Genomic DNA, 27806 nt, shown 5'->3' on the forward strand with positions numbered 1-27806 from the left:
TATGTTCATAGTTTCATAGTTTATTAAAATTTGATAAAACACTTCTCCTGGAATACAAAGCATTGTACATTAAAAATTTAAATAGGGAACAAACAACAAATGATAAACATAGACTTTCCAAGACTGACATACTAGGGTCCTTCTTTCTGTTTATAATGTGTCTCAAAATAGTATTTGAAAGTTGGCCACTTGTAGTAATAGTCTTAAAAAATAAAATCATTCTCCAGTTTTACTTTCTGGAACTAAAATCTATTTTTTGTTCCTGTATTTTTCTTCTACCCACTTCTTTAATTTCTGCTTCCAATCTTTTTAGTCATCTAATTTTACTTTAACTTGTGTTTCTTCATTAAGGCTTTGTCAATCTTTTTTTGTTTCATATATCTCAGTTAGCCTTTTCCCTCTTTTTCCCCCAATATGTGTCTTCCCTAGCCTGCATTAGAGGATTTTCCAATTTCTTCCACCACTCGCTGTCTGCCATGGAAGTCTGTTTCTCTATGTCGATCTTTTTTTTGTCAAGTTTTCTTTTATAGTTTCTTAATTCCTTACTTTTATTTCCCCTTCCTAATATCCCTCTTTCTACTATGTCTATCATCTGTTCTGTCATTCTCCTCTGACAACCCTCCCCATACTTAATTTCTTACTGAATTAAATCCATTTCTTTCCTTTCTTCTCTAGAATTTCCTTTCTTTCTCTAGATTTCTGTTTCACTCAGAACTTATAGGCTTCCTTTCTACTTCTCTTCCCCTCTAACACTGTCCCCTCCATTAATGAGAGTTTTAATTGAACTGCATATTGGAAAAGGATGGATATGGAGACTGTTTGCAGGAACGTGGGGGGGAGGGGGGAAGGTTGATGAAAGTGTCTGCCTTCTTTAAGTACAGTAATAATATAAAGTAGTTGTGCCTGTCTGACAGACTTCACAGGGGACCTAGGAAACCAGAAGAGTAGGAAAGGGTTAAGAACTATTCGTGGTGTGTGAGAAAAAAGCAGGAATATATAGGGGGCTGAATAATTTAATGAAGGAGAGAGATGGTGTGAAGGAGCTAGAAGGCTAAGAAGGGCATCAGAGGCAGTTGAAAAGGGAAGAATGGGATGGGAGCAAGAAGGAAAACAAAAAAATTGGTAAATGAGGGCGGGGAAGAGTATAAGTGCTATAGTGGAAGTTGGGGCTATGAAATTATTGAAAGATAGAAGGAGAAAATTGACCAGGGAAATGAATGAGAACATAAGGCACATGGGATGGTTTCAGAAGGGTGAGAGAGAAGAGGAGAAGAGCTAGGAAAGGGAGACTGAGAAGGAGCAAAATGATGGGGAGCAATGAGGGAGTCTAAAATACAATAAAAGATATAGAAAAATGGCAAGGAAGGAGAGAGAAATAAATAAGAAAGCATTAAAGAGGGCGACAAGGGGATGAAAGCAAAAGTGAATGGTTTGGAAAGAAGTTCACTTGGAGATGATAGGGAGGAGAGTCAGGCATGACGCAGCTGTTCAGCAGAAGATCAAGGGAGACTATTCTGAAATTTTTGCCCATTTGCTTATGTATCAACCCAGCTCCCAATGCTAATAAATGTGCATGAGTCATTATCCAGCATATATTCCAGTGAGGGAATTTTTAGAACACATTTTGCCATGGGAGAACACTCAAGTCATCCCCAACAGAAATATGTGATTATTGCTTCTTTTCAAAAATACAAAAAACATATGAAATTAGTGTATTATCTTATATTAAAAGGAGCCCCGAGTACTAATTTTTTTAAAAAAAGGAATACACAGTCAAGAAACAAATGGGTACAGATAGATTTTTGTTTTGCTATAAAGAGGCTCTTGACGGAGAAAACTGAGCCCGGAGTTATTTGGAACTTGCCATCATCTAGAAATCAGACCTTCTAAGACATATATATTTAGAGGAAGTGAAAAAAGTCAGAGAAGCTTAGATTCTGCCAAGCACAGACGTCACCTGATAGTGTCTTGCTTTCCCCAGTAGACGGATCATTCTAGAACAGAAGTGATCTTTGTTTCCATTTTTTGTCCCAGTAGCACATGACAGGGCTTTTCATTACCGAGAAGAAACAATACATGCAAAAGAAGAGGGTCAGACAGCCAGGACACAGCCATATCGCTCATAAAATGGCATCCTGAATATTTTGTCGCCGATTTAGATAAGTCCCATTGTTCCGTGACAACAGTTTGTGTTGAACCCAGTCGAAAAGTTCCCCTTAGTACTAGCAAGCATCTTCAGATTGAAAAAGTGTGAAGGAAGAGCTCCTGGTTGTCCAGAAGCCCCTGTCCTTCAGAGATGTAGTCTCTCAATCTCCTCACAGTTCATCCCGCTCCTCATCATTGCAGATGCATGATGACCTCTGACTGTTCATAAAGGGCTTGCAGCCCAGCATCCACACAGTATTGAAGATAGTATCAGCTACGGATTCACAGGCTGTATGGCAGAAAGAAAAAAACTAGTAAGCAGTGCCATTATTTTACATTGTTCTACTATTCAACTGCCATTAAATTTAAAATAAAAATATTAAAAAACTACAGCAGGAATTCAGTAAATGAGTGCCCAAAGTCGAGCGCCGAAATGATGGTCACGAAGCTAGTTTTCTGCAAAGTGCACATGACCTTTTGTATAGTTTAGTTTGGGTTGTTTACTAAGGTGCGCTAGCCGATCTGCACGCTAAATGCTAACGTATCCATTATATTCTACGGATGCGTTAGCATTTGATATACTGGTTTGCCAAAAAAGATGACGGTAGAGAACAATAAAAAGAAAAGCATTATAAAAAGAAAAGCAGAATACTAGCTTTAGCTTGCATTTTGGAACTAAATTTTGGGCACTGCATTTACGCCTGCCAAAGGCTGGTGTTAGCGCTGGTGCAAAGCGAAACCAAGAGCAACAAAAAAATCTGTGCAGAAAAATGCAAAAGCAAACAGCAGAGACGACTGTCCACTGATGGCAGAAAGGATATCTCAGGAAACCAAATGTTCAGTGTAAAAGTCTGTTCGATAAAGTGACTCTTTCTTTTAAATAATGCTGGTGCCCAATTTAGACACACGAATGACAATATTCTACAACACTGTGCCTGATTTCTGGGACTGTCTTGACCCGCCTATGCTCCTTTCATTCCCACACCCCTTTAGATTTGCACACTATGAAATTTAGGCTCACTTGTAATAGAATAGGGCATAGAACAGATGCGTGTTTAACTCCCCGTGAGTGCCAATTATTGATAATGCCTGCTTAGCTAATTAAATTGCACATGGATCTGTGAGTGGTGCTCAAATTGGCACGCCCATCTTTGGATGACTTATAAGGAATCTAGTGCCATGTGTGTTCCCCATGTGTAATATCCTGCTGATATTAGATATTTGATGTTAGATTTTCTGTTTTGTTTGTTTTTGTCATTGATGTTTTAAGAATTGTACTATATACAATATTAATAATTAAATCTTTGCAATGTGAATTGATTTATTGGATTTTCATATAATAATATATTTTCACACTAACAGGTTCCTCTTGTTGTTCCATTCTGCTTTTTATGTAGCATTGTACTGATTCTTATACAATCCAATTATCCCACATAAAAAATTCTCATATAATTTACATCTGCTCCTCATCCTCAGTGCTAATAGTTCTGTTTTATCGTCAGTACTTTCTCACCATTAATCAGTTCAAGGCACATGTACTGTATCTGTCACATGAGCAGAGCTGCCTGTTGACCATGTTCAAAGAGAGAGACTTGGCCAGTCTTTGGTTTTTAATCAGTGACACCTTGAGATTGATGTATTGAGGGAAGGGAACAGTGAGGCAAGCCAAAGTGACATTAAGATTGCCTTAGGCACTAGAAAGGGGTGGGACACAGAGGCCAGGGCCCTACCAAATTTTTGCCCCTCATAGAATCAGCAGCCAGAGAGATGGAGGTCAGGGACATAATTTGGGTTTGATCCTTCTAAGCAAAAAGATATTCCACGCCTCCTGAAGATAGCCTTCTGACATTTTGACTTGTTGCTGTAATGTGCACCTTTCTGTACTATTGATTGGCATGTTTGTAGGGCTGTCACAAATGATTGTGGAGTGTGAGACAAGCTATTATATTTTCCTCATCATGCTGGTTCCCTGAAGATGAATGCAAGGAGTGAGTTGCAGTAAAAAAAAAAAAAAAAAGTACTTAGTGCCTCTAAAAGGTGAAATAACCCAAATTCTTCAATTGTCCAACCCCCTCCGAACCCCATTATGTTAGCATCACTCTCCCCCTCCCCCTAGAAGACAACCAATCCTCCCACTTATCCCAGCCCCAGCTCTTACTGGGCACCAAGACACCAAGATGCAGATTTCTTTATAGAGCACTAGCATACGTTGTATTTATAATCCAATATTTAGGCATGGCAGGCATAAATGTGGGCAACTAAGTATGGTACCTTAGCACATAACTTACAGAATTGCATAAGCTGCATACGTAAATGCGGAACCTGTGTATGCCCCACTTGCATTTACACACTAAGCAGATTATAGAATTCCACCAAATGCGCGCCTAACATTTACATACATAATTAACAATCACGTGCGTAAATGCTAGTATTCCAGAACTTATGCTTGCAACTGGTGCCTAAAGTTAAGTAACCCATTATAGAATGAAGGGGAGGTTGTCAACATCTCTCATGAGTTACACGACATAAACTGACCTTCAACCTTGGAGACAAAGCCAAGACTCTTCTTGAGATCAGAGCAGATGGAGTGCAGACACCAACGGAACTTGGCATCACAGCGGTACTTGTTGGAGCCACATGTGTCATAGCAGATATCAAGCTGATTGCAGCACTTGGTCATAGCAGGGATACCCATGTCCAACTAATATCCGAGAGATGAGAAATTCAGCTCATCAGTAAACATGGCCTTCTACAAGCTGCATTAGAGAACCACTCTAATGTCTACCACCCACATTTCACATTCAAAAATGGCATACTAGGATTTCCAGAAAGCTCCATGAACTGACAGACTGTTACAGAGAATGTCCCTTAGTGCTTTAAGAACGGCTACCTGATAATACCTGTATAAATTCAACAACCCTCTCCCACTGTGCTCCCTGTCTTGTTATCATTCAAGCTAAGGAATTCTTCCCATTTCTCCCTCAACAATTTTTGCATATTAGGTTTATTTGATAGGCTGACGTTAGCTCTCCAAGATCCTCTTAAACCCCCACTTTTTGAGATGCCAATTATTCCTGTCACTGGGCCATGGTCAGAAATAATAGGATGCATCACCACCTCCTTCCACATCCCCAGTGGGTTGTTTTTTGGGTTTGTTTTTTTTGGCAGCCCAAGGAAAATCTATGCAAGAGAGAAGTGGTATCTCCCTGAATAATAGGTATATTGTTGGTCTGTGAGGTTATATACTCTCCATACATCTTCCAGCCTATAATAAAGAAGATATATTTCACAATGTTCCCCTCCAGAGTTCCTGCCCTACCTCTTCTTCTCATCTTGCCCAACTTCATCAAAGTGGTGGTAGTCATATCCACCCCAATGAGGTCTCCAATTGAGTGGCAGTGGATAGTTTTAAATAAGCCTGTAAAAAAGATTCCTTTATAACCTATCAGAGCATAAACATTAAGCAACGTAAATACCTAAGTATTAATCTGACCAGTAAACCATGCATACCTTCCCACAGAGTCACCTCCAGAACTATATTCTATAAAAGGGCAGATTCCTATTAGAGGTCTGCAAGGGAACGGGGATCGCGGGAATCCCTCTTAACCCACGGGACTCCCACGGAACCCCCCTCTAGCCAACAGGACTCCCACGGGGATGGAAGGCTTTGGAAGCAGGGTTCGTCCATATAATATAATGGACACGTCAGACTTAGTAAAAGAGGGGGTTTATAAGTTAATTACCTGAACAGAAAACAAAAAAAGGGTTCCACCATAGAGATTTCACAAGGAAAACAGCAGCGCAAACTCAAAAGATACTGTGGAATTGATGATCCTGTCAGAAGTAATTGCTGCTTTTTATGGGGACGGGCGGGGATGGAAATAATTCCTTGCGGGAATGGGTGGGGATGGAGAGGATCCTGACGGGGACGGGTGGGATTTCTGTCCCCGTGCAACTGTCTAATTCCTATTCACTAATATTGTAACCCCTCTGTGTTTGGAGCCCCCAGAAGAAAACCACATTTTTCCCCATGCACCTCTTGAGTTTCAGCATTTCCTCATGGACCAGTTTTAACTCCTGTATTAGAGCAATGTCTACCGTAAAAGTTTTTAAATGGTTCGTCATTACCCCAGAAAAAATTACCTCTCAAATGAGATTTCTGTATATACTCCCTCCCCATAAATCATCTATTTTCTCCCACTTCCCCCTTTACCACACATACCCATGCTTCTTCTTCAGCACACCAATGACTACCCAGTCCCTAATTATCCCCTCCTGCCATCAAACATAGCTATACAAAATTTCTAAAATAAAATATTCCTTATATATATTCACTCATACAACATCTACCCCATAAAAACTTTACTCCACTTGTGAGACAGTGGGGTGGTTTATGCCATTATCTGCCCCTGTGACCTGTGCTACATTGGTCACACTGTATGAAGTCTGAAAACTCACCTTTTTGAACATCGTTCAAACATCGCTCATAAAAGGCAGGTGGATGTGCTTACCCGTCATTGGGCTAGATTCACTAAGGGCATGAATCAGATCCGATCCGTGTCCGGGGGGCTGATTCATGCAAATGAGGGCGATTGAAATCACGCCCCCAATAGACTGAATTGGATCACTGAACAGCGATCCTTGAGCATGCGTAGACCATCTGTAGATCCTTGCAATCGGCAGTACCAAAATAAAACGCTTCTTTCGAAGCAACCCCTATCCTAGTGTGCTAATGCCTTCTCGTTTTTTCCCTCCCTTTCAACATTCTTTTCCCCATTGAATTTAAGCTCTTACCGTTTCCCATTTTTCCTTTTTATTCCAGTAAGTCTATTTGTTTTGTCATTCCCCCCCCCCACACACACTTTTTACTTTGAAGTTTATATTTTATTTTAACAATATTCTGGTAACTGTAAACCATTTAGGTATGTTTTTGATAAACAGTATATCAAAGATTAAATAAACTTGGAATCTTGCACTGGCGAAACAAGAGCCTTGTTGGAAGGAATGCTTCTTTTCACTAACAGCATTGTGGACTAGATGGAGACACTACAGCAGCATGAATAACAGTGGTGTTTAAGGTGGAGTACAACAATCTGTGAGAACTACATCAGCATGTGAAGATAAGTTCAGCATTGCTTCTTTTTCTTTTTCCTGTGCATACCGGTGGGTGCATTTTTTGCAGTGGTTGCACTTTTTTTGCACTGTGGAGGTTTTTTTTTTTTGCCTGTGATATAAAAGTTGAATGGCTAGAAACCCGTTTGGGTTGCCGTCTGATATTGAAAGCAGTTGAGGCTTTTTTTTCTCCACTAATTAGTAAATGTGTTTCAGTGGGTATCTCCATCACTTGGTTAATAACATTGCTTTCTACTTGGATCTTTAAATGTCTCTGTCATATCTTCCCCTCTCCCGCCTTTCTGCCAAAGTATACATATTGAGATCTTTAAGTCTGTTCCCATATGCCTTATGATGAAGACCACAGACCATTTTAGTAGCCTTCCTCTGGACCGACTCCATCCTGTTTATATCTTTTTGAAGGTGCGGTCTCACCCTCTTTACTGGGACTACTCCACACAAATAACGTGCATATAATTTGCATGCTCTTCATGCAGAGCATCACCCACTGCTGAAAAATCGCTCCCACCGTGGTATTTTTTTTTCCATGGTGTCAGAGCTTAGTGCATCATCAGGCCCTGACAGTTTAGGTTAAGGCAGGGGTAGGCAATTCCATTCTTCGAGAGCCGGAGCCAGGTCAGATTTTCAGGATATCCACAATGAATATGTATGAGATGGATTTGCATGCACTGTCTCCTTGAGATGCAAATCTATCTCATGCATATTTATTGTGGATATCCTGAAAACCTGACCTGGCTCTGGCTCTCGAGGACCGGAATTGCCTACCCTTGCCTTAAGGCAGGGGTGTCCAATGTCGGTCCTCGAGGGCCACAATCCAGTCGGGTTTTCAGGATTTCCCCAATGAATATGCATTGAAAGCAGTGCATGCACATAGATCTCATGCATATTCATTGGGGAAATCCTGAAAACCCGACTGGATTGCGGCCCTCGAGGACCGACATTGGACACCCCTGCCTTAAGGGAACATGACAGGAACCCAGAGGAAATTCCAATCCCTCTCTGATTGGTTTAGTCTGGCAGCCAGGACCAATCAGTGGTCAGAGAAGGGAAAATGCTTTCTTCAGATATTAAAGTGACAAAATGGGGGGGGGGAAGGGGAAAGGAGAGAGCATGAAACTGTTTTGTACACAGACTGGGTCAGCAAGAGGAGAGAGAAAGTTAGAGAGGGTGGGGCAGAGATTGGAGAAAGCAAGACTTATGGGCACACTGCAGGCCCTTCAAAACTGCGTGTTTTATCTACTTTGTCAAGTAAATAGGTACATGTACACCCATTCCTCACCCCTACTCAAAGAATATCACTGGCGCCCAGTTAAACCAAGAATCAAATTAAAAATCCTTTTCCTTACCTTTAAGGCCCTACCGTATGGGCAATGTGACTATCATCTCCACTCCCTGACCATTCCCTACACACCTGCTCACATTCTCCATTCTCTTGTATGTTTATTTGTATAAATTGTTTTATTTTTGTCTCCTAATTTTAAATTGTCATACGCATTGAAGTATTTGATATTGCATGTACAACAAACTTTTAATAAACTTGAAACTAGAATGACCACCGACTAGACCTCCCTCTCCCCCAATATGTTTATCTGGAATCTATAAGACATTCTACCTTTTTTTTTTTTTTTTTACAGCCCCAGCCTGACTGAATTTTCTACCCTTTAATATTTGTAATGAATCCCAGCTCAAGAACTTTAAAATTTCAGTTAAAACTTGGGCTATTTAACCAAGGCTTTCCCTGAGTGAATGATTTCAGCTGGTTTCTGTATCCTCTCCCTTATTTCTTTTTCCCTGTCTCCTGTTGTGTATCTGTGTAAGAATGGTGTAAGATTGTTCTCACTATGACCGACTATTCTGTCCAGATAATTATAGATCTTTGTTCTATGCTAAATTACTAAATTGTACACAGCCTTGCCCTGCTCGGCCAGTTAAAGGGAGGATAGTAAGTCCTGACTAAATAAATAAAAGGATGATGATGGGTTACAGAGGGCAAGAGCATGTAAAGAGGGGTGATGAGAAGAAAGATTGAGTGAGGGTAGGCGGTAATGAGAAAATATGTAAGAGAGAAAGGGGAGAGCAAGAAGGAAGGAAACAGAGGGGGCAAGCAAGAGAGGGGGGGATTGAATGAAGGGAGCAGGAAGGACTCCAAAGTTATGTAGGAGAGAGGAAGAAGGTGAAAGGAGAGCATGTGGGAACAGAACACCATCAAACTCGCACATCTCCAAATGTACATGGAAGGGAGAAGTGAGGGAAGAGAAGGAGAGCTCAAGGGATAGAAAAGAGTGAGTGCAAGGGGGAGGGGAAAGAACACTGGAGAAAGCTGGGGGGAATTAACACCTTCGAACACACACACGTACCCTCATCCACAGTTTCTCCACTGTATTTTGATAAGTATTTGGTTAATCATTAAGGTCCTAAGCTAAATTATGGGTTAGCAGTACATACACTCTCTGGTACCTTCAGACCCAGGAAGTAAGAACTGCAGCCATTGGGTTCTGGAGACTTGTAGTCAGGTCTGGGCAATGGTGCCTTCCCTAGAAAGAAAAACAGCCAGAGACACATAAACAGAGAGATCGTAGAGTCCTACACATCGTCACTGTAAGTCTTCGGAGGGAAAATCTTTAAAGCATCCGTGGAGTTTGTGGGTTCTTTGCACCCATGGACATGCATATTATCAAAGGGAAACATCTTAGATTTTCCCTTTGAAAATATTGACCACAATTTGCTGGCTTAAACATTAGGCAAACTACCATAGGCGGTCACCTAGGGAACCATCTCCTGAGGAGAGACCATAGCATGATCAGGGTTTTAGACCGAAAACAATTTTTATTGGTAACTTGCATCAATCAGAAATTTAATTTCATTCAAAACAGACAAACATCCATGGCAAGGAATATGAAGTCACCACCAATCAATGTAATAGCAAAACTATCACACCCCAAAAAAGTTTAATCACCCTTTCCCAGCTCCCCCAACCCCCTAATGAAGGGAAGAATATCTCGGCAGAATTTGAGCCATAAGAGGCTGAACATATCCGAGGGCCTGGGCTCTGATGACCCCCGGGAAGACTTCAACTACCCAGTCCCCTGTAACACCCAGTTTTCTAGAGCTGGCAATTTTAGCAAGTAGTCTGAGGTGGAATCAAAGATTAACTCTCCCTATCTGTGGTTTGCTTAGGGAGGGTTTTGTGCCAGTTTCTTTTCATCTGCTAGCACAACTACTGTAGCTACAACATTGTTCTTGTTGTGTATTTTATTTGTTTCTTTGTTATATTGAAAAGGATATACAATTGAAATAAATGAAGAAAGGGGAAAAAGAACAAAAGGTGATTTGGGGGAGAGGTTATAGAGGAAGTGCTGCAACTGAGAAATGATGGGCAATGTACATGATTGCGGAATATAATATTTATTATACAGACAACATACATTTTGTTTCCTTAACCCTTTCAGGACCATAAGGATCGTAGGCCAATTTTTGTGGTTTTGACGACATTTTTATGGTAAAAAGGGCTTGCAGATGCCAAAAAATTGATTTTTTTTGTGAAATATCATTATTTTTATTTTAAAAAATCACACTTCTGGCTTATGGACAGTGTGGCAAGTGAATCTTCTCGTCAATCTAGCAACGATGCTAATGAATGAATGTCAGAACCAGTTTGTTTACATAAAGGCAGTATCATATGGAATCCGCACATATCAAATTTAGAACTGTAGACTATCCCAATCAAAATTTATAGGATTTTAAAGTTATGGGACAAATATGTCCCTTGGTCCTGAAAGGGTTAAAAGCTTTAGAGTCAGCTTAGCAGTGATTGAGACAGCATAGTTTGCATGGACATTTAGCAGTCATACGAATCATCTAATGAAACACCTTTGAAACACACTGTCGGGTCTCCTGAAGCAGACACCGAAACGGGGCCGTGTTGAATCGGGTTGCAAGCTAAGTGCTTTTATTACATTCATCTAGTTTTGACAATGTATCCATGCACACTATGAATATTTGAATCAATTGAAGTACAGTGGTGCCTCACACAACAAACTTAATTCGTTCCAGGAGCAAGTTTGTTAGGCGAAAAGTTCGTTATGTGAAACGCGTTAAGCGCAGTGACTAACGACTGCCTGCAGCGCCTGCGCGGAAGGATGCAATACATCGGCAGCGATCGTGGAAGCTCGGGCGACGTCGTTGTGTGAAACGAAGTTCGTTGTATGAATCATGACATGAAGTTCGTTGTGTGCAGCGTTCGCTGTGCGAGGCGTTCTTTATGCGAGGCACCACTGTATTTCAAAAACAAGCCTGTTGAAACAGTTGCCAGTTTGATTCATCTTTTTGAAACTTAGTATTTTTGTTTTGAAACTATTTATTGGACCATCAGACACAAAATTTCCATCTAGTCTCAGAGTGATCTGTTATAAACATCGCAATGACTGGAAGGTGAGCTCTTTTCACAAAAGTGGCTTTTTAGCCTTCCTTTTTTCGAGTTCATGTCTCTGAGCGGATTAAATATGATTTGACCACTCTCTGTAGACAGAATTCTATATTGGAGTCAGTTTATTTGTACACACGACAACATACATTTGGCACATCCAATGAGTGGCGTAGGGAGGATGAGAAGTGGTGGCGCCCCTCTCATGTCCTCTTCTCTGCCTCCCCCACCTCCCATCTCTACACGCTCCTTCCCCGCCTCTTCCTGCTGCCCATGCGATGCTTCCCTTTCCCTTATATATAGCCGCTACCGCCTCCTCTTGCTTTGAATGTATAACCACAACAAGTCCAATCCTCTTTCCCCATCTTAAAAAAACTGGAAAGAAACCTCCAAGACATCAGAATCTTTATACAATACAGTGCAAAAATTGAAAACCAGGAACAGCGATACATTTCCTCCTGTAGAGAATGGGAATATTATTTTGAGGCTGCCAAGCTCCCATCATCGTTCTTGTGGAGAATGGGAGGAGTTATGTTACCTAATACTCACTATGTCCAATAACAGTGATGGAGATTCAACAGGCCCAACGTAATACCTTCCATCCTCGTATATTGCCCTCTCTATGCCTCTCTACCCTTTGCCCAGATGTGATTGGAAAAGGCTTGGCTTTATGTCCACAGCCACTAAATACCACATCCTATTACTGGTGGATCCCATGCAGCATAAAGATCATGCAAGGTTGGGAATAATAATTGATAGTCGTTTGAACTTTGAGAAGCAGGTTTCTTCAGCAAGAGGATTTGAAGCTTTGACACAACTTAGATCTATTAGAAATTTTTTAGATGAAGAATCTTTACACACTCTAATACATGCTTTTGTGCTGTCAGAATTGGATTATGGTAACCTAGTACATGCAGGGTTATTGTTAGCACAATTGAAGAGGTTACAGACATTACAGAACACAGCAATTTGTTTATTGGGTAAAGCGAGGGTGAGGGATCATGTTATACCATTATATATAAAATACTTTTGGTTACCTATGGAATTTAGAATTAAATTTAAGATTCTGATGTTAGCTTTGTTTGAACTTCAACCTCCATATCTTTCTTCCTTGGTGATGTTCTATGCCCCACAGTAATTATTAAGATCTTTAGATGATAAGGGTGGCTTTACCTCACATATCTAAAGCACATTTGGTTTCTACTAGAAGCAGAGGTTTTTTTTTCTATCTAGTACCAGTCATGTGGAATAGCTTGCCGATAGAATTGAGAAAAGAAGATTCTTTGGTAAGGTTTAAAACATTGGTCTCAAACTCAAACCCTTTGCAGGGCCACATTTTGAATTTGTAGGTACTTGGAAGACCTAAGAAAGAATAGTTAATGTCTTATTAAAGAAATGACAATTTTGCACTCTTTATAGTTTATAAATTTTTCCTTTTGGCTAAGTCTTAATAATAATAATAATAATATTGTAATTTATAGCTAAAGAAACATATGATCAAGAAACTGTTTTATTTTACTTTTGTGATTATGATAAACATACCGAGGGCCTCAAAATAGTACCTTGTGGGCTGCATGTGGCCCCCGGGCCGTGAGTTTGAGACCACTGGTTTAAAAGGAGTTTAAAATCGCATTATTTTAAGCTGGCCTTCTCTGTAGACTTGACAGTCTGAATTCCCAGGTATTGTCTGCATATAAATGTTTCTGCTATGTCTGATTGAGCTTTTCCTAGCTAAATGGAATTCTTTTACTATATTATGTTATTTTGTAAACTGCTTTGTTCTTATTTAAGCAGTATAGCAAGAATTTTAATAAACATAAATCCTCGGATCCCCTAATAGGAACGTCTAAGGCAGGGTCTGCTCTTACACCGCCACCTAATCAGCCTGATCAGCCACAAGCAAAGAGCACAAAAGGACCTACATCGGCCTCTTTCACAGAAGGTGCTGCAACATTTGGTTGGCCTGTGGGCTGGATGCAGAAATCAAATATTTATTGGTATGGAAGTCTGCCGCTGCTGGGGACACTCAGAAATGCTATCATTTTTAACGGAGACCCCTGTAAACTCACACAATATTAATTTATCTGGGTAACATAGACCTCTTTTTTTGTGTGTCATGGTTGACCTTACCCCCTTTCCCCCCCCCCTTTCGTTTGTAATTTGGCTATACATGATAAAATGCTCTGATAAATTTGGCTCGTTGTATATGATACTTGAAAATACGAAACCCCGTGTACAGGAATTCTGGATATTCACCCAGAGAGGAAGGAGGTAGGAAAGAAGCCTTGCAGAAGACTGCAAAATAAAAACAAGTGTTTCTGGTGGCCCTAATAACTGTTCCAACACAGATGGTGGACGTATCCCATTACTTTTGGTGGATTCCTTAGCAGACTGCACAGATCTTGGGGAGTAGAAAAGAGTCCTAGATAGTGTGATGGGCCAATGCTCACAACCTAACACCTAGTACTAATACTACTACTAATAATAATTACTTTATTTTTATATACCGCAGTACCACAAACAGTTCAAAGCGGTTTACAGTGTAAGAGACTGTACATTTACAGCGAAGATACAATGAGAACTGTACATATTCAGTAAAGGTGTTTATACAGCGAAGAACAGTGTAGATTTACCATGCAGGCGACTGTACATATACAGCAGAGATATGTATATAGTGGAGAGGCAGTGCGAGAGGCTTATAAAGAACAAAGCAGTGTACAAAACCAATGCAGGGTGGTGAATGTCAAGAAGACAACCAGTATCAGTTATAGGATGGAAGTATTTCATTATTTGGTGATGAGGGAGGTTCAAGAAATTTGTCGTAGAGGAAAAGATTTGGGAGATTTCCTGAAGGATGAGTAAGATGGGGCAGATGAGATGAGGGTGGTCAGGCAGTTTGTCCATCTGCCAGCTTGGTATGAGAGAGTTCTATTGAGGAATCTTTTGTAGGTGCATCCCTTTGGGGAAGGGTAGGTAAAAAGGTTGGCATTACGCTTGCGACAATTAGAGCTGTGCAGAAAGTTCAGAGGGCTCTAGTCGGGAAACCTCCGCATGCCAAAAAAACGTGTGCAAATAGTATTTAAATGTGGTCGATACTCAGAGAACAGAGTACAAAGCACAACCACCCTTACTGTTGGGGTGTTTGAAAGAAAGCATTTCCCATGATGTTTCCTTTAAAGTTTGCCAGTTTTTATTTAATTTGGAAGCAGAGGGAAGCCCATTCAAGCCCCTAAGCGCTAGAGAGAGATATAAGTGCGTGCTAGTCAGAGCAAACCTGAAAGTGAAAGCATACATTGGCACCTGTTCTGCTCTCAAATATAAGCTTTTCAGGCAAAAACAAATTTGAAAAGCTTATAGTTAAAGATGCAAAATAGCGCTGATATATGTATAGCTTCTGGGTTTGCTTACAAGAGCTCTGCTTACTGTGAAACTCTTGCTTTCAATCAAACATATCATTTGCATCTTTTTATGGTTGAGCATTGGGAAGCTATTCTATAGCACTGCTCCTGTGGTATTGGTCGGGCGCTGGTCCATATAGAATTGGGGTTCTTAGCATCAGCCTTTCAGAAAGGAGAGACCACAGGTATAATCTAAGCCAGTGTATAGCAAACTGTGTGTTGTGGCACACCAGTGTACCTCCTGAGATTTCAGGTGTTCCGCGACACACTAGCGAGGAGGGGACTCATCTGCACCGGCTGACTGCCAACAAGACATGCCTCTTGCAGCGAGAGGCACGTCCTGTAGGCAGACAACCGGTGCGGATGACTCTCCTCCTTGCCGGCGTCTGTCCTCCTCTCCCTGAACCTCCCCCCTCCTCCTGGATCCCTCCACCAAAGCAGGCTGTGGCCAGATGGACCTCCGTGCATGCGAGGAGCTCATCGTGATGACCACACACTTCCGGGTTCCTTCCAGCTAGGACAATGGGTTTAGTGTACCACCAGCCATAAAGTTTGTGACACTGATCTAATCTAATCAGGATTTCTTAATCGTTCATTTCCAGTATAGGTTCAAGGCCCATGTAGCAGCATGGGGAAATTACAAAATAAGATGAAGAAAGTTTATATTGTTCTAGGGGGGATAAGAATACATTATTGCAGGGCAAAAATTTACAATATAAGGAAGAAGAAGGTTATATTATTGCAGGGGAACAAGAATACATGGTAGCTGAGTTACATTGTGAAGGAGGGATACATTAATGCAGGAGAACTGGGACATTATTGAAGAGAGTGCATGGTCATTAATTGGAAAGGAATTTGTCAAATAGGTAATTCAGATCTTATGGGTGTTGGAAGGGAGTTCCAGGTGCATGTGGCGATGTAGGTGAAGAGAGTGTTGAATGTTCGCTTCTATTTCACTCCCTTGTCTATTTCTGAAGAGAGCTCGGCGCTATGACTCTCCGGATGTCAGTCCCTGGGGAGAGATAAGGATCGTGACACATGGGAGTTCAGAGTACAATGCCACTACAATCTCCTGTCAGACTGGTGATCCTGCTCTCAGACAGCTAAGCAAATTCTGTACGTGTGGAGAAGGGGAGGATTACGGGATGAGGTGGCTGTCAAGGTCCTTGGACTTTGTTACTATGCCACATGGGATACTGCTGGCCAGAATGAAGACACTGGCACAGGGAAGAGAGAAGGGACTGGTGATGATATGAGAGTTATTTATATTCATCATTCGCAGCAATTCCTCTCCCTACTGCTTCCCTTTTGAATTTCTTTAGGGTGTCGTCATGTTCAGCTTTCCCCTTTCTCATGTGCATATCTCATCAGGGGGCTCAGTAATCACAGCCTCTCGTTTTACTCCTTCTATCCATATCTCATTAAGGAGCCAACAGGAACAGCCTTCCACTTGCTCCGTGATGTCTGGTTCTCCTCAAGGATGCACCGAGGGTAATTGTACTACAGTGGTCCTGGATTCAGAGGCAAGTAGACACCCAAACCCCAACGCTCAAAGCTCTGACAACCCAGGAAAAAAAATACCAGGTTGGGAGTGATTTTTGCTTTAGCGAGTTATGCTCAGCACAAATAGCATGCAAATCATATGCAGTGGCGTAGTAAGTTGGGGGCGGTGAGCACCAACACCCCTCCTCCTCTCCACTCCCGCCTTTTCCCACACCTTCCCTCACCAAGCACACGCCCCTTTCCCCATAGCTCTAGTTGTTGATTGCCACAAGCAACACCTTCAACGTGCTCCTTGCGACCACATCGGCTTTCCCGCTGATGTCACTTCCGGGTGCTGCACATACGAAGTGACGTCAGAGGAAGAGCCGACAAGTTTGCAAGGAGAATGTTGAAGTTGTTGCTCGCTGCGGTGAACAACTATGCTTATGTTTTATTAACATTTGATATTGATATACTGCTTAAGCATATTACAGATCTAAGCGGTTTACAATAAAATACAGGTACTTAGAACTTCCCTATCTGTCCCGAAGGCTCACAATTCAGCTAAAGTACCTGAGTAAACAATTATTAAAATAGAAAAGATATAACAAAATTCCAAAAATTGTGAGGGAAAGGTACAATTCAAATAAGAAAAAAAATTAAAATAATAAAATTAAAATATACAAATAAATTTTAAGAGATTGGAGATTGAGCAAAATAAATTCCAGTCTGGTGTTAAGTCCAGTCATCAATCTGGTCCAATAGAGCTCCACACCTGCAAGGAAGGATCGACACAGAGAAGTGATGGTGGGCTGTGGGGCCATCCCTGCCAGAGGTAAAGGAATCAATGGCTGCAATCTGGGCCCAAGAGCAGAAGGCAAAGAAACCAGGAGGTATATGGGAGAAGGGAAGGAGGCACGAGCATGGCAGTGAGAAGGGGGGTGGAGACAAGGGTGTTGTGCCAGCCCTGCTCCCTCACCCCAATCATTTCTTCACTCTCAACTCAATTTATCCTTCTCATGTTCTCTCAATCCCCATCAAGTTTCAAGTTTATTTTTGACTTATTGAATCGCTTAATTTAATTTGCTAAGCGATTTACAGATTAAAAAAAGGTAAATACATCAGATTAATTATAAAAGAATACATAGGTTTGACACACTATCATACAAAATAATAAATAATGTCATACAAACTAACAGATACATGGGGAAGAAAGGGTAGAACTACAATCGTATGTATAAAAGAGAACATAAATGGTAAAAACAACAGGTAGGGTAGATATTGGGGGAATAAAAAAATAAAAAAAGGAAAAAATTTAATAGTAATCGTTAATTAAGCTTATAAATTAAACGCATCTTTAAAAAGGAAACTCTTCAAAATGCCTTTAAACTGTTTCAGATCATTTTCTTCTCTTAGATACTGGAGCAAGCTGTTCCATAATTGTGGGGCTATTACAGAAAAAATATCAGGACGATGAGTTCCAATAACTTTTAGTGATGGAACTGTTAAGAGTTTTTGATTGGTAGATCTTAAAGAACGTGATGTACTATGGGGAATAAGTAATTTATTAATGAATTGGGGTTCATTTGTAGACAATGTTTTAAAAACTAAAAGTAAAATTTTAAAAGTAATACGATGGGCAACAGGAAGCCAATGTGACTCAATCAAGAACAGTGTAACATGGTCAAATTTTTTGCGATTGTGTATTAATTTGATGGCAGTATTTTGAACTATTTGAAGACGCTTTTTCTCTTTTTGGGTGACATTTATTAATAAAGAGTTACAATAATCAAGCTTTGAAATAATTAACGAATGAATCAATATGTTAAGTGATTTTGGCTCTAAAAATTTGGCAATTGAGTGGATCATACGCAGCCTGTAAAAACTTGTTCTGAGAGTATTAGTAATGTGTTCATGGAAAGATAACCTATCATCTATAGTAATACCTAATATTTTTAGGGATCTTACTGAATTTAAATGAACGTTGTCTAGAATAAATGGAACATTTAGATTTATATTTTTTTTCCAAGGGAAAAATAGTGTTTTGGATTTTTGTATGTTTAAGGCTAACATATTAGAACTAAGCTATTGTTTAATGTCTCCTAGTTTTCTATTTATTTCAATTATTTCATTTTTATTGTCTGGATTTAGTGGATGAAGCAGTTGAACATCGTCGGCATAAGTGAAAGTAGTGAAGCCTATGTATTGACATAGGCAAAGTAATGGAGAGAGAAAAATATTGAATAAAAGTGGTGACAATATTGATCCTTGAGGAATACCGTAATTAGAAGTATAAGGTTTCGAGACTGTGTCTTTAAAGATAACCGTAGATGAGCGATCGGAGAGGAAGGAGTTAAACCAATCAAGAACTTGACCACCAATTCCTATTGATTTCAGTCTATCAAGAAGTAGTACATGATCAATAGTATCGAATGCTGCTGATAAATCAAGAGAGAAAAGAATGACTGAATTATGGTGATCTAAGTGGTAGAGTATATTAGTGGTTAGTCCAATTAGTGAGTACTCAGTAGAGTGATTTTTCCTAAAACCTGTTTGATTTGGGTGTAGAACATTGGTTGTTTCTACAAAATCTGTTAGTTGTTCAAAAACCAGCCTTTCAGTTAATTTTGCCAGAAAAGGAATGTTGGCTATGGGCCGATAGTTTGTGGCGTTTTCAGGTCCGGTTTTGTAATCTTTTATTATAGGAATAATAGAGGCCTTTTTCCATGCAGATGGTAGTCGACCCAGTTCTAAACTATTTCGGATAAGATTATGACTATGAGGCCCAAAACATGAAAAAAAAATTTTTTAAGATTACTGGAGGAATGATTTTGTCTCAAGTACCTTTTAGATTGACTCTTAGAAAAAGTTGTTTTATATCTTCTAATGAGGGGAGATTGAAAGAGAAACATTTAGCAAGTGGTAGTTGATAATCATTAGTATCATAAAACGGCGCCTTAGATTTAATCGGAACAAATGTGTTCCGAATATCTTGTATTTTTTTGTAAAAATTATCAGCAAGCTCCTGTGTGGTGAGACTATTAGTTAAATTAGTGTGTGATCTTTGAGAGTTGGGGGCAATTGATTTAATTATAGAAAATAGTATAGAGGAATTTTTTGTCCCACTCAACTCCCATTCATCTCTGCTTGCTCCCCTATCACACTCACTCTAATTATCTTGCTCCCAGGTGGCTCTTTTCCTTTCTGCAGCACCATACTCGGCTTACTTTAAATGCCTCCTTTTTAAATACGTGCTTCTCTGCACTCCCTTCCCAGTCCAAAGTGAGTAACGGAATGCATAGCAGTGTTTTAAAGCTTGTTGACTAGAAATATTTTTTGTAGGGTTCCTGTAGGAAGGGGCGGTTTGCCCTGAAATCAAGCCTGGTCCAACTATTATACAGTTGTTCAGCGACACATGAAAGAATTGTTGGTGTCCGTTGTGATAAATAAATGAGGCAGTGCTCGATATAAGCTAAGTGCAATTTACACCGCTATAAAAATATGTACTCGTTTCAGTACCTGGGTTGTTATCATGGGACTGTGTTTGTGGACATCCAAAGAATTATTATTTTGTAGTTTATCATATAGCACTTGTCACAAAACTAATCACATTTTGTTTTGCACACTTGTGAATTCCCATGATGGTGTGTGGCCAAAATTGTGAGTTAAGCCTCACGTCGGTATAAATCTGGAGCCAAGTTGAGCATTGGAGTTTTGGTTCCCTTTTTGTAGAGGGACTGGCTCCTTATAGCTCTTATCCCACACTGAGGATTCACAATATCACTTTATATTAGTTGTTTTTCCTCAAACACAGGTTTCTGTTGATATACATTGCACGCTGCATATTATATTGTATCTTTTAGAGCAGTGTTCTTCAACCTTTTGACACCTATGGACCGGCGGAAATAAAATAATTATTTTGTGGACCGACACCGGTCCGTGGACCACCAGTTGAACACTGGGCTAAGTTGTGGGCCAGACCCCGCCCATCTCCACCCAATCTCCGCCCCAGACCCCGTCCCCATAATAGTACTAATTATAACATCATTTTTTCCATTCATTTTTCATATATACATACACACACAATATAATCGTATTAACAACACATAATGGTTAACCACAAAATTAAACTACACAAAGCACACTGTATGCTTCTCCATATTTATTCCTACCAGAACACCTGGCCTTAGTCAAACATGCAGAACACAGATAGATAACCCCTATGCAAATACAGGACCACAAACTAAAAGTACTAATATATACAAACAAACCCTAAGGTGGAAGACTCTGCATGCAGTACAACCCCAGAGGAAAAGAAACAAATGCATTTCTTCCTGAACAGTGCAAAATACAGACAGCAAATGTAAATCAATCACTAAATTAAAAAATAAAATCATTCCCCCTACCATTGTTGTCTCCCTCCCTCCATGCTGTGCCTTGCCTTCTGGCCTGCCCCCCCCCCCCAGTGTTATCTTCAGGCCGGCTCCCTCTTCCTCAGTGCCGCAATGCACAAAGCCATGGACAGCATCTTGCGCCTCATCTGGAAGCCTTCCCTCTGATGTTGTGACGTCAGAGAGAAGGCTTCTGGTTCAGGCGCAGGACGCACATAGGAGCCCATGCTCACGGCTTTGTGCACTGAAGCACTGAGGAAGAGGGAGGCGGCCTGAAGACAACATTGCATCGATCACACTGTGGACAGGTGGCTAAAGAGCACCGTCTGGGGCCTGATACACGTACAAGCCCTGCGGTCTGGCAGGAAATTTCTGCTGACCAGCACCGGTCCACAGACTGGCGGTTGAAGAACACTGTTTTAGAGTATCAAAGCAGTGATTTGGGGGTTTGTTGTCGATTGTATTGCCCTTTTAAATTCATCCTAATGTGCATATGTCGTAAATCCCACACCCAAGTTTTATGTTATCTGATGTGGACAATTTACCAGGATAAACTATCTCAATATATATCTATCGACCTGGCCAGTCCCCCTTGAAAAATGTCCTCTTTAGTTATCATCTCTATAATAAAACCCTAAGCCGCGCATGCGCACTTCCACTTGCGTGTTCCGTATGTCCGTGGCCTGAAGAAGTGCACATGCACGACTACAATACACTCGCGGCCCTGTGGGGCAGTGGCAGCAACTGAGTGGTGGAGAGCAGCCTCGCTCCGCCCGTTGACTCTCCACAAATGCGACTACAACACGCTCGCTGCCCTGTGGGGCAGTGGCAGCAACCGAGTGGTGGAGAACAGCCCCGCTCCACCCGTTGACCCTCCACAAACCTCCTGGCTCCAGTGGCGTAGGCAGCACTATAAAGACGCTGCTTCGGGCCCTTCTATTGCCGATTTCCTCTGCCGCGTCTCTGATGACATCATCGGAGACAGATGCGGGAGAGGAAATCGGTAGTAGAAGGCCGCGAAGCAGCGTGTTTAAAGTGCTGCCTACGTGGCTGGAGCCCGGAGGTTTGTCGGTGGTGGGAGGGTCAGAAGCAGGCCAGAACAGCAGAACAACAGCAGTAAAATAAGGGGGAGGGGCCGAATGGAGCAGGTAAGAGAAGAGCAGATCGCAGTAAGAGAAGGGAAAAGGGGGTGGGGGAAAATGCTGCTACTGCTATACAGGGACTTGGAGGGGAAGGGAAATACCGCTGCTGCTTCTGCACAGGAAAGGGGGGGGGGGGTAGGAGGGAAGTGGGATGGAAATGCTGCATAGGGAAGTGGGATGGAAATGCTGCTGCAGAGGGAAATGGGGAAAAATGACAGACAGACAGCGGGAGGGAGGGAGACAGAAAGAAAGAAAGACACAGGGGCAGGGAGAGGGACAGAAAGACAGACAGAGAAAGGGGGCTAGGGAGAGAGAAAGAGTCAGCGGGAGGGAGACAGACAGACATATATTCTAGCACCCGTTAATGTAACGGGCTTAATGACTACATAATAAAAACCTAAGCGTCGCATGCGCACTCCTACCTGCGTGTTCCGTATGTCCGTAGCCGGAAGGAGTGCACTTGCACGCCTACAACTGCCTCACACTCGCGAAGGGAGAAGATACAGAAACAAAGAAAGACTGACAGACAGCCAGGGAAAGAGACAGTAAGACAGGGGGCCAGGGAAGAGACAGAGACACACAGGGGGACAGAGACAGAAAGGGGGGCAGGGAGAAAGATATAAAACATAAAGTAAGAAAGAAAGAAACACCTCAGCGACCCATTGTGCTAAAAGTCTACACATCTATTCTAGCACCCGTTAATATAACGGGCTTAAATACTAGTCTCTTTTATAATTTATAATTAGCTAGCTAAATTGGTATTTATGACTGTTTTTAATGTGCAAGAAAACTTAAAAGAATGCAGTGCACATAATTTTGAAAATTCATGATGTACTTATGTTTTTTCTCCCCTAGTCTAAATGCACCTGTGTGACTAAAATAACACATGTATTTTCTACTCCTCTTTAAAAAAAAAATTTCTGCAAATTTAAAGTGCTTTTCATCCACGGAAATCAGATTTCAAAACTGGTCTCTAACCTCTTTGCCCTGTTCCCTATGCTTGTAATAAATATTTGGGTCAATATTCAAAGTGATCTAAGCGGTTAGGCGACTGCTATTATTTAGTATTTAACCACCTAAGGCCTTGATGTTCTAAACTTACCATTAAAATCCTGTGGGTTGTTGTAGTGCCAGTAAATTTTCTGATTTGAAAAAGATGAGCAATACTTCAAAAACTTTGCATGCAAATGAGCTCCGTGGAGGACCATGGAAATTCCATCCGATCAGTCATTGGAGAAAGCAATTGACAAATGCTCAGAATAGCCCATGGAAAGATGTGTGCATGTACCAGGAAATGCTATGTTGTATTCACACATGAGCATCCGTCAATGTCATAGGTGGAGGGGAGGGGTGGAGAACTACCAGCAAAACCATGGAAAAGTAAATTCAGTTTTCTACACTGCTTCTGTCCCCATATTTTTTTTGAACTTCCACCTCTCCACCTGCCGGCATATGCTTTTTTTTTTTTTTTAATATAATTTTTATTGTAAAAGCAGTCAAATACACACAACCGTGGTCTGGCAGACGACCACATAACAGATATAACAACAAAGCAAAACAGTAGGAAATACAGAAGCTTATATCTGGCATATGCTTTTAACAGATACGCATGAGACATGCCTTTAAGACAAGTGCGTAAGATGTGCTTTTAACTCACGTGTATATAGTACTTTCCCCTCCAGTCAAATATAACTGTAGCTTCATCTCTCATGCAAATCAGCTGCTCAGACCTGCCAGTATGCACTTTTGATGCATGAGCCTGAGACACATTTTTAAACACACTATGGTACCTCTAGACTAGTGCTGCCCGATTCACTTTGGCGAATTGATTCGAATCAATTCATTGTCTGAGAAAACGATTCAGCGACCTCCACCCTGGTGAGACCTGACATACCTCTGAGGACTCCTAAAAAGCAGCTGTGGCACCTCTGAACGGGCTGCTTTGTGGCCTTCCACGCTGGAGCCTTCCCTCTGCCATGTCACTGCACGGTGATGCAGCCAAGGGAAACCCTAGTGGGGTACGTCGCAAAGCAGCCTGTTCAGAGTGCTGTCGTTACTGCTGCTTTAGGAGGCCTGGAGGTATGTCAGGTTTCATGGTGGGAGGATCAGTGGGGTGCACAGAGAGATGGGTGGGAGAGGAGGAAAGCTGCTGATGAGGGTGATGGGAGAGGAGGAAAAATGCTGCACATGGGAGGGGGGAGAAAGGAGAGAGGAAGAATTGTTGGGGTGGGAGTGAGGAAGAGAGAGTTGAAACAAAGAGGTAGAAAGGGGTGAGAGGGAGAAATCCTTCACATGGTGGAGGGGAGGGAGACGTGCATGGAGAAGAGAGAGGGAGAAATATTGTACAAAGGTGGAGGGCAGGGAGAGATGGTGCATGGAGAGAAAGAAATATTTCACATGATACTGGAGGGGAGGAAAGGAGAGATGCTGCATGGAGGGGAATAGAGAGGTTTGACCCAGGACATAAGGCAGGGAGAGAGAAAAGGTAGATAGTGGAAGGCAGAAAAAAATAATTTTATTTTCTATTTTGTGATTACAATATGTCATCCTGTCAGAGCTGGTGTTAGACAGCGAGCATGAGCTAAGACTTAACAAAGAGAGAAAAGGTATTTTTTTACTTTTTATACCACAGTACCAGTGTGGGGTTGGAGAGGGCAAAGGAAGATGGGTGCAGACTACAAAATAAACCTGCCAGAATGTATGAAAAAAATAAAAATAAAAATGCCCAATTGGGCAGGAAAAGTGAATCGAAAAATCAATTCAATAGGCTGAATCGAATTGAAAACATTTTCCCTGATTCAGGCAGCACCACTCCAGACCTACTGGTAATTTTGTGTGTTAAAAGTCAGTACTTAATTTTGTGCATCACCAGGCAATGTCTGAACATTGCCCGGAGTGCTCATTTTAATATTAATGACCTTGTTGTACTACATTACATAGTATTATTGGAGAATGCAACGAAGCATGGAAAAGATCATGAAGAGCCATTATGTGCATCAGGAGCTAAAATACTTTGACGCTAAACCACTTAGCGTCGATCATTAAAGGCACGATAAGTTAAGAACATTGGAGCCTAAGTGCCTAAATTGGGCCACATAAAACACAGTCCTATCTTTATGCAGTGCTGCTTAGGCACCCTTGGCTGGAGTTCTGACATCTTGTTCTCACGACTCCCTGTTGTGTGAATATCACACTTAATCAGAAGCCAAAGACTGGCCTCAACGACGAGACAGGAACACACAACGGGAAGTCGTGAGGACAAGACGTCAGAAAAATCACTGTTTGAACTATACATCCTTGGCTGGAGTCTGATATCTTGTCCTCACGACTCCCTGTTGTGTGAATATCACACTTAACCACAAACAAGAATGACAGACAGCCACATAAACCTGGATATTCAGTGCTGATGCCACTGGTTGACTACCTCATTCCGAGCTATTTTAATTTCTTCTTTGGTTTACTTCCTTTAAACGACAGTTATTAACACTGCTTATTAAGAGGGCCCCTAAGTTCCAGGGCTGTGGTATGGTTTGGAGACCACAATCTAACCATTCTTTTTTTTTGTTTTCTCTTTTGTCTTCTGGTTTACTCTTCTCTATTATTTTCTGTCTGTATCATTGCCTTATTATTTTGTAAATTGCTGAGAGGTACCATGAACAGCGGTACATTAAGATTTAAATATGCTTGTTTATATACCATTATTTGAATTGCAGTATAACGGTCTAGGGATCCAGATTTTTCAAATGGAAAATCTGGTATCCTTACCCATGAGTACTGATTCCTTCTAATGCCATTTATTACTGTGAACAGGGACACACTCAGCACTATTAATAGAGATGTGCATTCATTAATGAACATTCAATTCATTAGCATTCCTTAAATCTTGATTTATCATGAATTTAACATATGGCTAACATGCATACTTTCTTGGATATGGGGGATATAAATGTTTTAAATAAATAAATAACAATTTGGGAAAAACAGGTCAAAATTCACAAATGAACTAATTTTTCCTTATGCATGACCCTAATTTTTAACACCAATTTGTCCCTCTCCCCACAACCTCCAGTGTTGTTCCTCATCTATTCCCACTTCTCAAACTCCATTCCCCTGGGCCTCCTCAGTTGTAGCAGCTCTGCCAATAATGATTCTTAGTGGCAGTTACTATTGGTGGGATGTCATCTTCCAAAAAAGCAAAGATGAAGATGAAGAGTGAGGCAATTTGGAAACTCCCACAATGAATAGCAACCCCATTGGTTGGGAATTGATTGTAGAAAGGCCTAGAAACTTATCATGTTCTTCTTTAGATTAAGGTTCCGGCCTACCATAGAATGGTAGCAATTCTGCTTGCTCTATTAGCTAACAAGCTTACTATTCCAGTTCACTGTTATCTACTAAAAGAAGATAACCATGACTGTTGAGTCTTTTTACTTATCCTTTAATGCAGTATCTCAAGCATGCCCCTAATCTAAAGAAGCATGCCCTTAATCTAAAGAAGAGCATGATAAGTTTCTAGGCCTTTCTACAATCATCTTCCCCAAACTTTTCCTGTCCTGGGCATAAGCTTAGTAGGCCTGTTCGGAAATCAAGACCTGACTGTTACAGCATATGGCAGTAAAGGGGTATGCCCAGGGTACGTGAGGCACTGGCTGCTTGTCACTTGTTAGAAGCTGTGGTCAGCTTATGCATTAAGCAGTCCTTGAGGGCCTATCGCATAAATCTGTGTTCATCCCACGCTTCTTTGAACTCAGTCACAGTTTTACTCTCCACCACCTCTCTGCGCTCCCGAGAGAAGTGGTGGAGGGTAAAACTGTGACTGAGTTCAAAGAAGCGTGGGATGAACAGAGGATCTAGAATCAGAAAATAATATTAAAAATTGAACTAAGAAAAAAAAAAAAAATTGAAACAAGGCCAGTACTGGGCAGACTTGCACGGTCTATGTCTGTATATGGCCATTTGGTGGAGGATGGGCTGGGGAGGGCTTCAATGGCTGGGAGGGTGTAGATGGGCTGGAGTAGGTTTTAACAGAGATTTCGGCAGTAGGAACCCAAGCACAGTACTGGGTAGAGCTTTGGATTCTTGCCCAGAAATAGCTAAGAAGAAAAAAAAATAAAATAAAATTTAAATTGAATCAGGTTGTGCAGATTGGATGGACCATTCGGGTCTTTATCTGCCGTCATCTACTATGTTACTATGATTGCCTGCATAACTAGGAGGAAAAGCAGCTAAATTCTGCAACAGTAGGTATCCCGTGAAAGCAATGGTTTGTGATGGGCAGAGCTTGATGTAAAAGTCACAGAGGAGTATTTGGTACAGACAGGACAATTTTTATATTGTAGACACTCACCATATCGGCAGCGATACTGGCACACTCCATTTTTGCCTCCTAGAAGCTCCAGAAAGGAGTCAAAATAGCCATTGACAGCCTCAAAGCCACCACGGATGGTTCCAATACCCCAGTCCCCGGATTCTTCCTCCTCAGTGGGTGGAGGGGCAACAGTGCTGCTTTGGGCTTCATTCTCTGTACACTGACATATGTTCAGGGAAAAGCATAGCAACGCCAACACTCTGATATCCAGCTTCATCATGCAGCTCCTCTGAGCTCACAACAGCCGGGAAGGGTATCACAAGAAGTGACAGGGAAGGGGGGAATCCCGTAAGCACAGCTTTTGTATAGTCTCCAGGAGCTGGA

The 27806-nt window shown here is 41.3% G+C and overlaps 1 protein-coding gene across 2 annotated transcripts; it reads right to left on the reverse strand.

Moving 5' to 3' along the window:
• On the reverse strand, positions 1 to 27806 carry PLA2G12B (phospholipase A2 group XIIB). Of its 2 annotated transcripts, none has more exons than XM_033940544.1 (4): positions 27462 to 27806; positions 9736 to 9812; positions 4681 to 4846; positions 1 to 2434 (listed from the first exon to the last, which is right to left on the reverse strand). In XM_033940544.1, exons 1-4 carry the CDS (start codon positions 27700 to 27702, stop codon positions 2316 to 2318), a joined length of 603 nt encoding a protein of 200 aa, XP_033796435.1. In that variant the 5' UTR covers positions 27703 to 27806; the 3' UTR covers positions 1 to 2315. The 2 variants fall into 2 exon arrangements, with proteins under 2 accessions (XP_033796435.1, XP_033796432.1); XM_033940541.1 differs by having other exon boundaries at positions 9724 to 9812; positions 27462 to 27804.

This window comes from Geotrypetes seraphini, chromosome 4 (genome assembly GCF_902459505.1).
Source record: "Geotrypetes seraphini chromosome 4, aGeoSer1.1, whole genome shotgun sequence".
Lineage (NCBI taxonomy): Eukaryota > Metazoa > Chordata > Amphibia > Gymnophiona > Dermophiidae > Geotrypetes > Geotrypetes seraphini.

Coding starts and splice junctions, on each gene's coding strand:
- PLA2G12B (XM_033940541.1), bottom strand. CDS start 27,702: ATGATGAAGCTGGATATCAGAGTGTTGGCGTTGCTATGCTTTTCCCTG. Junction 9,813..27,461: donor CCAGTATCGCTGCCGATATG/GTGAGTGTCTAC, acceptor TTTTCTTTCTAG/GGAAGGCACCATTGCCCAGA. Junction 2,435..4,680: donor CTTTGTCTCCAAGGTTGAAG/GTCAGTTTATGT, acceptor TCTGCCATACAG/CCTGTGAATCCGTAGCTGAT.